Genomic DNA, 15,826 nt, shown 5'->3' with positions numbered 1-15,826 from the left:
TGGCTGTCAGACTGACACTTGCAGCATGGCAGTGCTAGTGTCCAAGGAACCCTTATTTTACTTAAAAATGGCCCAAAAGTGCAAGAGTAGTGATGCTGGCAATTCAGAAATGCCAAAGAGAAGCCATAAAGTGCTTCCTTTAAGTGAAAAGGTGAAAGTTCTCAACTTAAAAAAAAAATCGTATGCTGAGGTTGCTAAAATCTACAGTAACTTTCATTACAGTAGACTTATAATTATTCTATTAGTTATTGTTGTTAATCTCTTACTGTGCCTAATTTATAAATTAAACTATCATAGGTATGTATGTATAGGAAAAAACAGTTTATATAGGGTTTGGTACTACCTGTGGTTTTAGGCATCCGCTGGCGGTCCCAGAACGGATCCCCCACAGGTAAGGGGGGACCACTGCACAAGCAGCAGACAGTAAGACAGCGCAAAGTGCTGTACGCAGTTGTCAGTTAAACAAACCTGCTTCAATGAGAAAACATCGCCTCCTAGTGGCAGGTTAATAAACTCAGAAAATAGAGGCTGGGAACATTTCTCTGAAAATTCAGCCACAAGCTCCACTCATTGTTTCCAGTATCAAGAGGTCTCATATTAATAAATATCAGTAGCCTAAATTAAGTTTTGCTGGACAAAACTCGACTGACTTTTCCTCTTATTTTACCTTTTTTAGCTAACTTTGTACTTTAGTCTTAAATTTGATCAAACAAATGATTGCTACAAATTTACAGGAAATCAATAGCCAAAAGGAAACAGGTAATTTAGAGAAGGAAAGAAAACTTTAAAAATTATTATTTTTTTTGTGGAAGATCAGCCCTGAGCTAACATCCGTGCCTATCTTACTTTATTTTATATGTAAGATGCCTGCCACAGCATGGCCTGATGAGCGGTGCATAGGTCTGCACCCAGGATCTGAACCAGCGAATCCTGAGTTGCCGAAGCAGAACGTGCAAACTTAACCACTGCACCACCGGGCTGGCCCCCTCGAAATTCTAATGCATAAACTCTGGTAGATTTGTCATCATAAAAAGAAAGGATTTTAAAAGAAACAGTAAGATAAAGCAAGCAGCTCTTATGAAATTTAAAAATATAATTACAGGGGCTGGCCCCGTGGCCGAGTGGTTAAGTTTGCTCGCTCCGCTGCAGGCGGCCCAGTGTTTCATTGGTTCGAATCCTGGGCGTGGACATGGCACTGCTCACCAAACCACGCTGAGGCAGCATCCCACATGCCACAACTAGAAGGACCCACAATGAAGAATATACAACTATGTACTGGGGGGCTTTGGGGAGAAAAAGGAAAAACATAAAATCTTTAAAATATATATATAATTACAAAATTCACTAGAAAGGCTAGAAGATAAAGGCCAGGCAATCACCCAGATTATGAAATAAAACTATATAAATAGAAAACTATAAATAAAAAGAAGCAATCTGGGAGGTCCAAGGTTTAACCAATTAGAATTCTAGAAAACATAAAATACAGTGGAGGAAATCACTAAAGAAATAATGAAAGAATATTTCTCTGAGATCAATAAGACATGGGCCTTCAGGTTGAAGGCCATTTCCCTCTTATTTTTTAAATGAAAAATGGAATTTTAGCCCAAGAGCTCCACTGGGTGAGCAAGCTAATGCGCGCCTCTGCCAGCAGCTCTTCCCGAAGCGGGGGGTTACGACCATCCACGACCAAGGCCGCCAATGAGACAAGGAGTCCTGGTGGAAGTTACAGTATTTATTTACGTGTTTAAACTCTGTACATTCTCCACAGATCAGATTGAGGAGTTTGTAGGCGAAGTTTACCTGTGCATAGTGGGAAGAGACATGGATAGGGTAAAGGGGAGGAAGACAAAAAAAGTCACAGGGAAATAGAAACAAATACACCACAGGTTACCAGAACCTTCAGAATAAAGAAAGAGAAAGCTGTGAGCATCAACATCAACTCTACAAGCATCACAAAGACTCACGTGAAGGAAACGGAACCTTCGCGCTGTCCACGTGTCTACAGATCACTTCATGTACAACTGCAGCACCCTCCTTCCACATCAACGCAGAGCTCCGCGTTCCCTCCCGCCACTGGCCGCCCACCCCTGCGGTCTCTGAGTGGGCACACAAGAGGCTGGGGAGGAGAGGGAGGCAGAGAAGTCAGAGCGCACCGGGACGGGAGGATCAGCAGCTTCGGGGGGCATCATCCAAAGAGGAAAACAGCACATGTGGACGTTACTTGGGAGGGAGGTGAGTAGTACAAGGCTACAGCAAGGAAACGGCGGACATGGAAGGACATCATATACACACTGCAGGCTAATTTCTGTGGAAGAACTCGATTTAGAAGGAAAGCAGTAGTGAACGCCCCAATCTGTATACACAGGGCTCACTGGAAGATGCTGGAACTCAAATGTTTTTAACCTCCTCAGTGACAGGACTTGTGTGGAGCCCCCCGGGGAGCCAGGAGTGGGAACACCAGACTTCCAAGAAACTGGTGCTTTGAAGATAATCGTGAGGGGCATCATGCTGTGCTTCGACGGTCAGCTACAGCTCCCTGCTTCCTTCAGCTTCTCTGCGACTTTGTGAAAGCTCATTCAAACAGGGAACACTGCCTTCTTCGTTTTATTTTAATAAAAACCACGACAGTGAATGAGCCTTAAAGAGTTGATTTACACAAGGCAACTGGAACACACAGCCTGCATACACAGTCTATCATTGAAAATCAACATTTCCCATTTATATAGAGCATGTGAGAGACAATACAATAGAAGTGGGATTTCTGATTAAGTTTAAAAAAGAAAACTACATCAGTCAAATATCTGCAAATAGATCACTTTTTTCATTTCATTTAAGGTTTATATATCATATATTGTTATATTAACATTTTTTCACCCATTTAAAAGAATGGAAATTGTGATTCTACAGTAGTACTTTATAGTCTTAACGATCCAGGAGGTCTGAATGTAAGATGAAATCCTCTGGAAGTAACTGTTCGTCAGTAGTCGATCCAAAACGCTGGACCTCTTCCGGCCCGCCTGCACCACCGCGCTCCACCCGGGGGGCCACGTGCTCTCTCCCCTTAAATCTGCATCTGCTCCAGGTATTTGTAGGTCGGGTTTTCGTAACCATGATTCTGCATCTTGTTCAGGTGACGCTCTTCTGGGGTGAGCATAGGGTCAACCTGGAGGAACAGAGATGGAGGACCAGTGCGGGAACCGCAGGAGAACTGCACAGGGTATCAGAAGCCCCAAGCTGCATGCTGAGAAATCCCCTGGGGACCAAAACCAGCCTAGTATCCAGTCTCCACTGGGTGGACCTAACAAGAGCTGGTGGTGAGGACACAGGAGGAGGAGAGAGAAGGGGGTCAAAGAGGCAATGCTTCTGAGAGCCAGTCCTGAAAACTTAGTCCAAGTGGGAGAAAACAGTGAAGTGAAATCCAGCATCACGGCAACAAGCAAGTCTCAGTTCTACCATCTGCCACTTGGGACAGCCTAGGCGAGCGATCCCTATGTAACCAGGAGTGGGACCAGCTGACCGCCAGGGTCTTCTCCCGCTCTGCAGTTCAACAGCTAGGTCAGTGACCAGCAAGAGAAGAAACGAAACAACTAAGCCATGCATCTGAACTCTTTTTCTGGAGCATATTATATTCCTTATTATACTCATTTTACAGAATCAAAAGACTCCGGACATTCCTGCCACCCACTGAAGCACGAGTGGCAAGAAGTTCAAATTAAATCAGCAGAAGATGGAACAGGAACAGCCAGCTTTGGCTCTATTTCCTGATGCTTTTTTCCCCGTTAAAAAAGAAGAGTATTCACAGACCATCATTCTCAAATAACATACCTGAAAAAAGGAAATACCAAGAAAATAATCTGAGAAAACAGTTTTCACCCTCTACAGCATAAAATGCTCTTATGACCTCCTCACATTTACAGACAAAGCCCGAATTAATGTTAAAAGTTGGCAACAGCCCTTTATGATAGGATCAACCTAAGTCACTATTTCACTTGAGGCCAAGTTCCAAAACGTGACTAACAACCCAGAGAGTAATTCAATTGATGTGCAGTACCCAAGAAGCTAGGACGGTTGAATTCCATGAAGCTCCTGAGCGCGCAGAGCAAACCCTCGCCAGCTCAGGGGCCGAGGTGCAAGAAAGCCCAACTACTCACCTCCACGATCCCATGGCTGATGGTGCCATACTGTCTCTTCCTCAGCACCACCAGGCTGATGACTATGACTGTAGCGATGGCCACGGCAATGACCAGCAGGCCAATGAGCGCACTGCTGCTTAGACTGAAGTCCTCCCGCAGGGGCCCCACGGATTCCTAAAATCACAGAGCAGATGTGCAACAGAGTCCCAGTGACCATCAGCACAGTGTGAAAGACGGCAGCCAAGGCAAGAGCAGCTCGATGAGGGCCGCTCCTTGGAGTAGTGTCTCTAGCCTGAGGGAGCTCCCAGGTCCTGCTTCCAGGTGACCATCCGAATGCAGAGAACCCTGACCTCTTCCAATCTCCATGGAGATTCTAATTTTAGCTTTCTTATCCAAAAGTATGGAAAAACGGGAATGAGAGACTTTTACAACTTAAGACTCCAGGCATCTCTCCTACTTTGCACTTGAACTGAGAAGGTGGGAAAGAGAAATAGCCGAGATTGAATGAAACCCAGCATTAGGTTCTGATGCTGAACACATACCGGCTCTTCCTCGAGACCTCCGACTCTCTCAGCATTGAAGATCATCTCCTTAACATCCAGAGTCTCATCGATGGCCTGGAACAGTAGGAAGATGTCAGCACCAGGTGGAAGGGGAGAGCCAGCATAAATGAACTGCTTCTTTCTACTCCCTTTCCTATGTGGTGGAGGGAAGCAGGTACCTGATGGACACCCAGTACCCAGTCAGTTCTGCCACTTTCTTCTAGTTGCACTCACCAAGCCCCTAAGTGAAGGGGCAGGTGTGGAAGTAAGATTACTGTATCACAGATGGTCATTTAAAGGCTTTCACCTGTGTTTTCCTTTAGGTAACTGTCGTGGAGAGACACTTCAGGACACAGTACCAAGAAGTCATGTTTAAGTATCAAACTTAGTTGAGGATAATCCAGAAATATGTGATAGAAAATGCTAGAATAATAATTAACAGGAGGTATAAACCTAAGGCAGTATAAGAACCAAAACCAACTCTATTCCACTTTGAAGTTATTAAATCTCTACTCACTTGAAAATGGCTTCTCATATTTTATTCACAGCTTTAGTTGCAAATATATTTTTCTATGGTCTAGCAAGAGATGAGCTACCGCTGAAAAATAACGCTTTATTCCTCCTCATACCCAGACGCTAAACAATATAGCAAATCTGTGGGAGCAGCTGGAGCTCACCCACCTTCTACCATATGGAAAACGAACACATCAAGGTTCATCCAGAAAGCATCAAAAACAATACCGCTCACTCTTAAAACAGGGCAAGGCAGAAGAAAGAAACGACTCACCATATTTTCATCCACCTTATTCTTACTGTTAATCACCTTCTCCTCAGCGCCTATCAGTGCTCGGTCCTGCTCCCCGACTCCAGATCCTGCACGGAGAGAGGTCACAGCTGAGTGTCCATGATGGGCTGGTGTCATGCCAAGCTCACAGCAGCAGCAAACCCTCTCCTGAGGGCCAGGGAGCCCTCCCTGAGTGCCCCCCCGCCTCTCAATATGCTACTTGGTTCACATGTTGGAAGATGCACTGTGCTCTATAAGGATGAATGATATAGGTCTTTTTCAGAGGATTGATGGGTATAATGAAGAAGGAGAGAGTGCTTACTTGTATCCAACTTGGAAAAATGGAAGGCAAGCCTCCAGAAGACAAAGTTTATTGTAAGATGAACAGAAGCCGAGTCCAAAGGCATTCCAGCATGGAAAACCTGTAATACCCTACGTGACGTGACCAAGCAGGTGTTACCCTGCGACTTGCTCCTTCAACTCCCTGAGCTCCCTCTGAATGGAGGGACTGTCCTACCACCAATGGATGTGCAAGTCTGTCTCAAGCATCGTATTTTATGCCTCAGGCAATTCTTGCTGCCTGAAAAAGCCTCCATGACCTTGAAGCCTTCTTATTTGTCCTTCAAGCTGCAGCTCCTCTTGGGAGACATTCCCAGGTTACAGCACTTAAAATCACTGTTTGTAATTATTGATTTTCTTTGGTGTTTCCCACCAGGCTGTAACCCTCTCTGGGCCTAGATCATTGATGGTCACCTCTCCGATGGTTATCAGACAATGAACAGGAAGGAAGCATTCCATAAACAGGGAGAATTCAAACACCAGGGTGTAAGGTACTTTTCTATAAATGAAGCAAGAATAGCAAGACTTCTCTTGTTAAGGTCAACATGGCCTAAGTCAATGTCACTTGTGCGTGGCACTCCAAATGACGGTATCCAAAGACGCAGTGTGACTAAACTCAGCATATCCAAGGAGAGAAAAATGAGGAGCAACCTTCTTTATTTTTAGCTCCAAAGCATGTGATTTCTAACTATCCTAAGAGTTTCTTATTAATAATAATATATACAGTTCTACATAAGTGTCTATGATTGGAACCTTTTACAAGCAGATCAAGCTGATGGCATACTTGGCATTCTAAGGTGACCACCTACAAGTGAGTAAGATGCAAGCATGAGCATATGCAAAGCTGCTGTCCCTGGACCACCAAAGGCAGACCGCCCAGCCACAGCAAAGCTTTCCAGCTCACAACTAGCCTCGATCTCGACACGGAGCAATTAGGGACAGCTACTGCACGTGCTGAGTTTGCAGGCCAGCTAAAGCATTAACTCATCAGAACACAGCCAAAGATGATGCCATTTTTTTCTAAAGCTTTCATTTTAAAGAAGAATTTCCCAACTTGATTCTAGGGTAAGGTAAACCAGGGCTGGCTTTTGTAGTCTCAAAACACCAATGAAACAGCAATACCACACTCAACTATTCGAGAAAGACGGCTCTGGAAAGGCACTGCCTTGGCGAGGACGCCTGTGATCAAGCCTAAGAAATTCTGATTCTATTCTGAGCTCCTTCCACCACTTTCCCTCTCTCCTCCTCAGAATCGTTGAGGTCACAGGACAGGATCATCTTCGAAAAATTATGTGACATTGAAGCAACCAACGTAAAGTCTGACTAGTCCAGTCTGACTAGTACTTTTTTGGTGGTATAACCACGTGTTTGTTAAACATTGACCCAAACCATTTTGGTTTTATAGAATGCATAAACAAGAGAATTCAAGAGACCAAAAGTTAATGTTTAAGTTATTCCAACTAACAATAGCTGAAGTATGATGGCAAAAAACAGTTAAACTTTTAGGAGAATTCATCTTTATTTAAAAACATCTAAGATGTGCTGTTTGGAGGAATGTCAACACAGCGATGAAAAGGCACACCCAAGTAGAATAAAACACAGCACTTACACATAAGTGATTTTTAGAGGATTCAAATCACACTCTCATGTTCTGAGAACGACCTGTGGCACAAAGACCAGCACCACATTCTCCGCGAGGACACCATTCGTCCATCCACAACCATCTGCCAAAGTCAGAGTGGGCTCGTAAAGCACACAGAACATTTCAACTTATTACAATGACCCTGGAGCCTGTGGACCACTCAACAACCAGGGAGAGTCGGCGGCCGATGGTGGCTGTTTATTTTATTTATTTTTAATTTTTATTTATTTATATTTTTTTTTGAGGAAGATGGGCCCTGAGCTAACATCTGTGCCCACCTTCCTCTATTTTACATGTGGGATGCCTGCCACAGCATGTCTTGATAAGCGGTGTGCAGGTCTGTGCCCGGGATCCAAACCAGCAAACCCGAGCCACCGAAGCAGAGCATGTGAACTCAAACACTGCGCCACCGGGCTGGCCCTGACACTGGCATTTTGTTACACAAACAGCATGGGCTTTGAAGACAGAGGGAGCTGGGTCCAAACTCCAAGTCCTCCACTTCTTAAACTCATGCCTTTGAGCCAATCATGTGAACTCTAAGGCTCCTTCAATGGCCTAATCCATAGAGGGAAGCTAAAAATCCCACTACAGTTGTTCTGGGTGGCTTAAATGAGATGAAGTATGGGGGCTGGCCCCGTGGCCGAGTGGTTAAGTTCGCGTGCTCCGCTGCAGGCGGCCCAGTGTTTCGTTGGTTCGAATCCTGGGCGCGGACATGGCACTGCTCATCGAACCACGCTGAGGCAGCGTCCCACATGCCACAACTAGGACCACAACGAAGAATATACAACTATGTGCTGGGGGGCTTTGGGGAGAAAAAGGAAAAATAAAATCTTTAAAAAAAAAAAATAAATAAATAAATAAACATATTTAAAAAAAAAAAATGAGATGAAGTATGCACAGTGTTACAGAGTATTAACTTTTCCTGAAACCTGGAGACTCAGTACAGCGAGCGTTCGCTTGACCCACGCTGTTTCATCAGCAGCTTCCACTGCGTTTTGAGGAATGCTGTAACAGAGGGAACACGAGACAACTGGCAACAGACAGGTGGGCACAGACAGAGGGCAAGGGGCAGCTAAAGAGAAAGGAAAAGGATGTAGGTGGGAACAGCAGAGAAAAGAAAAGGAGCAAAAGAAAATGACTCTCCACCTGACTGTAAATTAAGCGTTTCTTCTACACTTATATACACCAGCAATTTGCAACCAAACTGCTTAAATTGGATATACTTTTAAAAGTCTACCCAGATTAAAAGGATTTATGAAAAAGCTACTCAGGCTACTCTGTATTCTCTGGACACCAAGAAGGAAAGCTCAGGACGGCCACCTCGCATCCAGTACCACTGACACTGGGTTCTAGGTGCTGGAGACAGGGCCACTCTGGCTCCACTCACAGCCACGTCTGAAGAAATGAGGTGGAAAAACCAGGTGATGGAATGAAACAGAACATGGAACTTCCAACACACGGGGCAAGTGGAGACAGAATGAAGGTCTCACGGGAACATCTGTGACAAACCAACCTTTTCTCATTGGGCGGTACAACTCCGGTTGAGTGTCTAGCAGAAAGGAAAACAATGAAAACAAAACAGCACAAAAGGAGATTAAGAAAGAAAACGGCTTCTTTCAAAATTCCTATCTTAGAATTTCTCTATAATGTGAACAAAAAGTATTCCTCCTTAAAAACCATGCCTGAAATATCCCATAAACAAACCAACAGTTAGATCCACAGCAAATACGCGGAAGGTAGGAGAGAAAGAAGGGGGTCTGTTGGGGGAAATTCTATGAGATTCCCAAATTATTTCACTTAGCTCACAGATATTTTTCTTAGAAAATAACAAAAACAGAAGTTAGTATAGATTGTGGTTTCCTGAAAAGGAGACACGGTACTAGCTCAGGTACGCCCAAGATGCCCATCCCCCAAACAAGCTGTGTGCGCATGGCCAGCCCGCAGCCCCAGGGAGCTGTGGGACTGGTTAAGAGCCAGTTTCTGGAACGCAGTGACCTCTTTATTTATCCGGCTCCTTTCTCAGGTGGTTGTACTGTTGGAGGCTCAAGTTCACTGAGCTGGTACCTCTGAGATGACCAGCTTACAAGTCTGAAGGCCAAGTGGGATGTCCCCCTTCCTCCCTACTCGGCGTCGTCCTCCGGCCTCCACTCCAGCACTACTATCTCTGGTCAGAGGGAAGTGACCGTACCTAGGACTGCAGGACCATATCGGCTTGGCTTCAAATCCTTACTCCCCACCTAGAAGCTACGAGACCCTGGGCAGACACTTAACCTCTCTAAACCTTGGAATCCCCAAATGGGGACACTTCCAGTATGTACCTTAGAGGGTTATTTTGAGGATTAAATGAGAGCATCCATGCACGATGCTTAGCTAAAGCTGGCCTATGATAAGAACTCTATAGCTGTGGCCACTATTTTTATCACCACCACCATCAGCAGCAGCAACAGCAGCAGACAAATAAATAGAATCCGATTCCACACCCGGCCTGAAGGCATCAGTCTCAGCAGCTTGTTTATTTCTGATGCAGACCCACAGCTCTTAGAGATCCTTTTAGACATCAAGAACCAGCAAGGGAAAGAAGCAGGCACGCCTGACTGGGAGTCAGACGGACATAGCTTCTTGTCCCCACGTAGCAGCAGAGGTGTGACCTTGAGCAAGTCACCTCTTTAGCCTCCCCATTCCCCACCTTCCACAATTGTTACGAAAAGATAATGACACAATGTAACAGGAAAGTGCTATCTAAACTGCAAAGTGCCTTCCACACTGGAGCAGCTGGTAGGACCAGGAAAAACAGTGGGTTTTGAGCACACTGTCTCTAAAATGGGAGAAATATCACTAACCTCAGGGTGACCCTGAAACCAACGATCTGCTGCACACGGTAGGTGCTCAAGGAACCGAGTCTGCCTTGCCCTACTCCTGACTGTTCCCAGGAGCACAGCCTCCCCAACACAACTCAGGGTCAAAAATCTGACTTCAGTCTTCTAACTGCACTCTTCCCTCCCTCACGCCACCGCCAAGAAGTTGTGCTGTCAATCATACACACCTTCATCCCCGGGGAGGGATGGGAAGGGATGGAAGGGGCGGAACGGCGGGATCTCGTCACTCTCTTCAGAGCTCACCCGGACGTCCACGGGCGTCTCTGAAAGCGAGGCAGTGAACTGGTCCATGTCTGCACGCTGTTCTTGAAGTAGCTCATCTGACAAGACAGATAGGGCAGGGAACCAGGTCTTCAGAAGGATCTAGTTTCTAGGCACAGGACCAACAGTCTGGACAAAGCTAATGTGTGCCATTATAGAACGTGAGATCTGCCGAGGGGAGCGCCCCCACCAGCTCACAAGGCAGTCAACGACCCCCTCCCTCCCACCTGAAACACCCTCCCAATTCTGCAGCACTGTAGAACCCGGGGCTCCACCCCTGGCACCCCTCTCTTCTCTATCGACTCACCTTGGTTAAGTGGCTTCATCCAGCGGCACAGTATTAAATACCATCCACATAACATGACTCCCAAATCTGTATCTTGTATCTACTGCCCCAACTTCTGGCTCATCTAATGGCCTACCTTACACCAGCACTTAGTGCCCAACAGCAATTTCTATTTTGATATGTATAAAGAGAACACTCTACCTCATTAAAACTTGGTGCCACCATCCACTCAGTCGCTCACAATGAAAACCTGCGCATTATCTTTGATGCTCCCCTCCCCCTCACCGCCCCCATCCAAGGCATCAGCACGTCCTGTCACCCTTCCTCTGAAAATAGCCTGAAGACCATCCTCATCGAAATCTTCATTTCCTCCATTACCATCTCAGGGCACACAACCATCATCTCTCTCCTGAATTGTTACAATCACTTCCTGGGAGGTTTCCAATTTTAATCAATTCTCCACCTAACAGCCAAGTAATTTTCTTTTTTTAATTTCCTTTCTTTTTTAAAGCATAATCCAGATCTAGCCACTCACTAGGTTTAAAACCCTCTAATGGCTTTCCATTATCATAGAATAAAGTCCAAACTTCCAGATTTTGCTAAAATCTCTTAACAATTTGGCCTCTGCCTACTTCTGTGGCTCATTTCTCCCTATGCTCTAGCGACCCTGATCTACTCAAACGTGCCCGCTTGATTTAAACTTCAGGTCTCTGCAATAGTCATTTCCTATGCTAACAATGTTCTTCCCCTTGTGGTCTCTGCGTGGACAGCCCCTTCTTAGCATTGGATCTCAGGTTACTGTCCCCGAGACGGCCTCCCTGACCACTAGCCACTCTCCACCCTTCCATCCCCAGTTCCACCTCCCTCCACAGCACTCAACATGGCCTGACAGCTGTTTTCCTGTCTGTTTCTCCCCTACTATAACCAGGCTCCAGGAGATACTGTCTACTCATGTACCATTTTACTCTGTGACACACAGTGTACACAATAAATATTTGTTGAGTAAATAAAAAAGATAAAGACCAGAAGAGGGAAATGACGTGAGGATGTGTGTAACATAGGTGCCTTGAAACACATCAGTAATGAAAGGAAAAAGGGTAACAGGAGACACCCTCATTCCCTTGCAATTTCACACCCCAGGTTTTTCTTCCGGTAACAGAGTGAAGGTCAATGAAACTCAAGGCTCTGTGGCTCACAGCCAGGACTTGACCCTGCCACGTAAGCTCCAGTGAAGTCCAGACTTCTAAAACCATGGCGTGCTAATGCCAGCTTCGTGGCCTCGCTTGTCCTGTTTGCCGTCACTCCCGAGCCTTAGCAAGAAGTCCCACCTGCCCTCGATACAAACACAGGCAGCACCCACCAATCTCCTCTTGGATCTCTTGGGCTACATAAGGTACTTTGTAGAGCAGGGAGAGGCTCTGGTTCCTTCTTTCCTCAATCACATGGAGATGTGTCATCACCTGGAAGGACAGAATGGTGGAGAGGCCTTGTCACCAAAACAGCCGGGCCAGGAGGGACATCCACACACACTTCTGCAAAGACCAGCTGAAAATGTCTATTCTCTAGAGTCCAGCAAAGCAGCTGACCAGAGGGAACGCGTGACTCCCCACATCATATTTACTGACCACTGAAGTATAAGACTGTGTTCAGACTGTGTGTGACACCCCTTGGTGATCTGAGAATTTATCCACAGACAGTACTCCAGGGTAAAAGAAAATTTAACTAAAAAGTTTTCACTGGCGAGTTATTGCTTTGATTTTCCTATGAGGCACTTATCAACTATACTGAATGAGTTAAAAAGAACCCTAATTTGTTCAAGGCAAGGGAAAAGAGGATCGAAACAAAAAGACAACCCACTAACTGGGAAAAAATATTTGCAAGTAATACATCCGACAAAGGCTTAATATCCATAATATAAAAAGAACTCACACAACTCAACAACAAAAAATTAAACCACCTGATCAAAAAATGGGCAGGAGACATGAACAGACATTTCTCCAAAGAAGATATACAGACAGCCAATAGGCACATGAAAAGATGTTCATCATCGCTGATCGTTACCAGGCTTTTCCTAAATCAGGGAAATACAAATCGAAACTACACGAAGATATCACCTCACACCCATTAGAATGACAAAAATAACTAAAACAAATAGTAACAAATGTTGGAGAGATTGTGGAGAAAAAGGAACCCTCATACACTGCTGGTGGTAATGCAAACTGGTGCAACCACTATGGAAAACAGTATGGAGAGTCCTCAAAAAATTAAAAATAGAACTACCATATGATCCAGCTATCCCACTACTGGGTATCTATCCAAAGAGCTTGAAGTCAGCAATTCCAAAAGTCCCATGCACCCCAATGTTCACTGCAGCATTTACAATAGCCAAGATGTGGAAGCAATCTAAGTGCCCATCAACAGATGATTGGATAAAGAAGATATGAGAGAGAGATATATATATATATATATATATATATACACAATGGAATACTACTCAGCCATAAAAAAAGAACAAAATCGTCCCATTTGCAACAACATGGATGGACCTTGAGGGAATTATGTTAAGTGAAATAAGCCAGATAGAGAAGGACAATCACTGTATGACTGCACTCATATGAGGAATTTAAACATGTGGACAAAGAGAACAGATTAGTGGCTACCAGGGGAGAGGTGAGGTGGGGGGTGGGCACAAAGGATGAAGGGTTGCACGTACAACACAACTGACAGACAATAATGTACAAATGAAATTTCACAAGATTGTAACTTATCATTAACGCAATAAAAAATCAAAAAAAAAAAAAAAAAAAAAAGAACCCTAATTTGTACAAGGCCAGACACTCAACAAGGTTTTCCTGAGTGAAAGTGTTAATTTTTACCACTGGTCAGATTAGATGGGGTAAAAAGAGAATGAAATCACTGGCTAAAAAGTAGATTTGGGGGGAGAGGGGACCATCTACAGATTTTTCTTAGTAAAGCAGTTGCTTGAAATTATTATCATGCTAAATAACAGAACTAGTTTATTCCTATGTAACTAATTTAGCTATTCTTCAAAAAATTTATGCTGAGGTATAAATAAATTTGATTTTAAGAGGTGATGCAGGAAGACTTACCGATTGTCTGTCTTCCATAGCTCACTACCTTCTCTTAACGCAAAAGTTCCAAAGTTCTTCATCAAAACAAAACCAAACAAGTCATAAAACTGGTCACTTACTCTCAAAGCTTTACAGAGCGGAAATGAAGGGTAATTTGGGCTAAGATCACCCAATGACGTGGTGAGGCTTGTGGCTGGAGCTCACACAAGCTATTCGAGAAGGTTTTCCCTGCCTGGTTACACCTGCCATACCACGCTTTTCCTAAAGAGGGTGCTCTAAGCCAGTGGATTAATTACGTGGGCTTGAAGCCATTATTAACATAAAGGGTCAAATGGAAAACAAGTCAAAGGGAAAGATGCTTTGATTGTAGATTGATGTCTCTCTGACCTTTAAAAGCAAGGATGGAACAATTTAATTTTACATTTGCCATTCTTTCAATCAACTAAATTGAGGGGAAAGCACAAGAGTGAGAGCCTTAGAGAAAAAATGCAAATGGAAAAAAAAGGGGTACCACCCACAGACTTAGCATGTGTTGAAACCGTTATGCTTCTTCAGATGAATCACGGAGGCATTTGAGAGAAGATGGTTCACAGACACACAGGAGGACAAGAGCCACGGGCGGAATGCTGGACATCTGTGTCTTTATGAAAGTGAGCCCTGGGCTACAGGAGGAGAGTGACAGCACCACACCACTCACACCCCAAACCAAATACACACTGGTCGTAACAGCCTGACTATACTCACGGTTTCCTCGAGTTTAGCTAACAGAAAGGGAACAGGCAGAAGGTTAACGTAATTCAGCAGCCAAGCTTCAGGAGAATTAACGGCTTAGAGCAGACAGTAAGTATCACACAGCAGAGCTGGGTTTCCCCCAGGATTTTCTAGGGAGGGAGGGTTCTGCTTCCCCTGTCACTTGGTGTGGCACTTTGATCTTGCTGGCAGGTAACTCATTCCCTAGTTGTCAATTTAATATACTAATCAAGGATTATTAATAATTAATAGAAAGGCTTGGACCAAACTCGTATGTTTATGGAGTAAGTGAACTCATCTAGGCATTTTTATTCCTCTAAAGATTGGCACTTGAGCTAACATCTGTTGCCAATCTTCTTTTTTTTTCCTCCTCTTCTTCTCCCCAAATTCCCCCAGTACATAGTTGTATATTTTAGTTGTGGGTCCTTCTGGCTGTGCTATGTGGGACACCGTCTCAGCACGGCCTGACGAGTGGTGCCACGTCCGCGCCCAGGATCCAAACCGGCAAAACCCTGGGCCGATGCAGCAGAGCACATGAACTTAACCACTCAGCCACAGGGCCGGCCCCCTCATCTAGGCATTTTCAGTGCCTTGTTTTATACCATTAAGCTACATTAACAGGTTTATTTTTGAATTAAATTAATTTGTAGGCAGATAACTTTATTTGTGATCATGTCCTTGACACGTTTTTATGCCTTTCCTTCCACCCTCACCACATACAACAGGCTATTTTTCTGTAAAATACTACACAATAGTCTAGTTTTTCCACAAAAAATTTGAAAAAAAATTTTTTTTTTTGGTAAGGAAGATTGTCGTTGAGCTAACATCTGTGTCAATCTTCCTCTATTTTATATGTGGGATGCTGCCATGGCATGGCTGGATGAGCGGTGTGGTGTGTAGGTCCATGCCCAGGATCTGAACCCACAAACCTGGGGCCACTGACATGCAAATTTAAGCAGTACACCACTGGGCTGGTCCCCAAAACAACATTTTTTATAAAATCAAGTAGACCTGAAAAATCTAACCCCTGTCAAGAGGCAGGCACTTCCGACCTAAGCTTCCTGGGAGCTACTCTAGGACGCCTGGCCTTTTCTCCTTCTCTACTCCAAGCAGCTCAAAGC

General features: G+C 44.6%; 1 protein-coding gene across 8 annotated transcripts in view; it reads right to left on the bottom strand.

The window, feature by feature from the left end:
* Positions 1-1,717: 1,717 nt before the first annotated feature.
* Positions 1,718-15,826, bottom strand: part of APLP2 (amyloid beta precursor like protein 2) — a 74,279-nt gene continuing 60,170 nt past the window's right edge. For 4 of the 8 annotated variants that reach the window (XM_070623448.1, XM_070623446.1, XM_070623451.1 and 1 more), the window contains 7 exons: positions 12,224-12,323; positions 10,484-10,636; positions 8,954-8,989; positions 5,463-5,548; positions 4,676-4,750; positions 4,152-4,307; positions 1,718-3,163 (listed from right to left, as the gene is read on the bottom strand). In XM_070623448.1, the coding sequence (XP_070479549.1) occupies positions 3,062-3,163; positions 4,152-4,307; positions 4,676-4,750; positions 5,463-5,548; positions 8,954-8,989; positions 10,484-10,636; positions 12,224-12,323 (708 nt within the window). In that variant the 3' untranslated portion in view covers positions 1,718-3,061. The remainder of the gene's footprint in view (positions 3,164-4,151; positions 4,308-4,675; positions 4,751-5,462; positions 5,549-8,953; positions 8,990-10,483; positions 10,637-12,223; positions 12,324-15,826) is intronic. The other 4 variants (XM_070623447.1, XM_070623445.1, XM_070623450.1 and 1 more) reach the window with 1 other exon arrangement.

Source organism: Equus przewalskii, chromosome 6 (genome assembly GCF_037783145.1).
Source record: "Equus przewalskii isolate Varuska chromosome 6, EquPr2, whole genome shotgun sequence".
Classification (NCBI taxonomy): domain Eukaryota; kingdom Metazoa; phylum Chordata; class Mammalia; order Perissodactyla; family Equidae; genus Equus; species Equus przewalskii.
The sequence above is the reverse complement of the archived record's forward strand: the minus strand, read 5'-3'. Positions and strand labels throughout refer to the sequence as shown.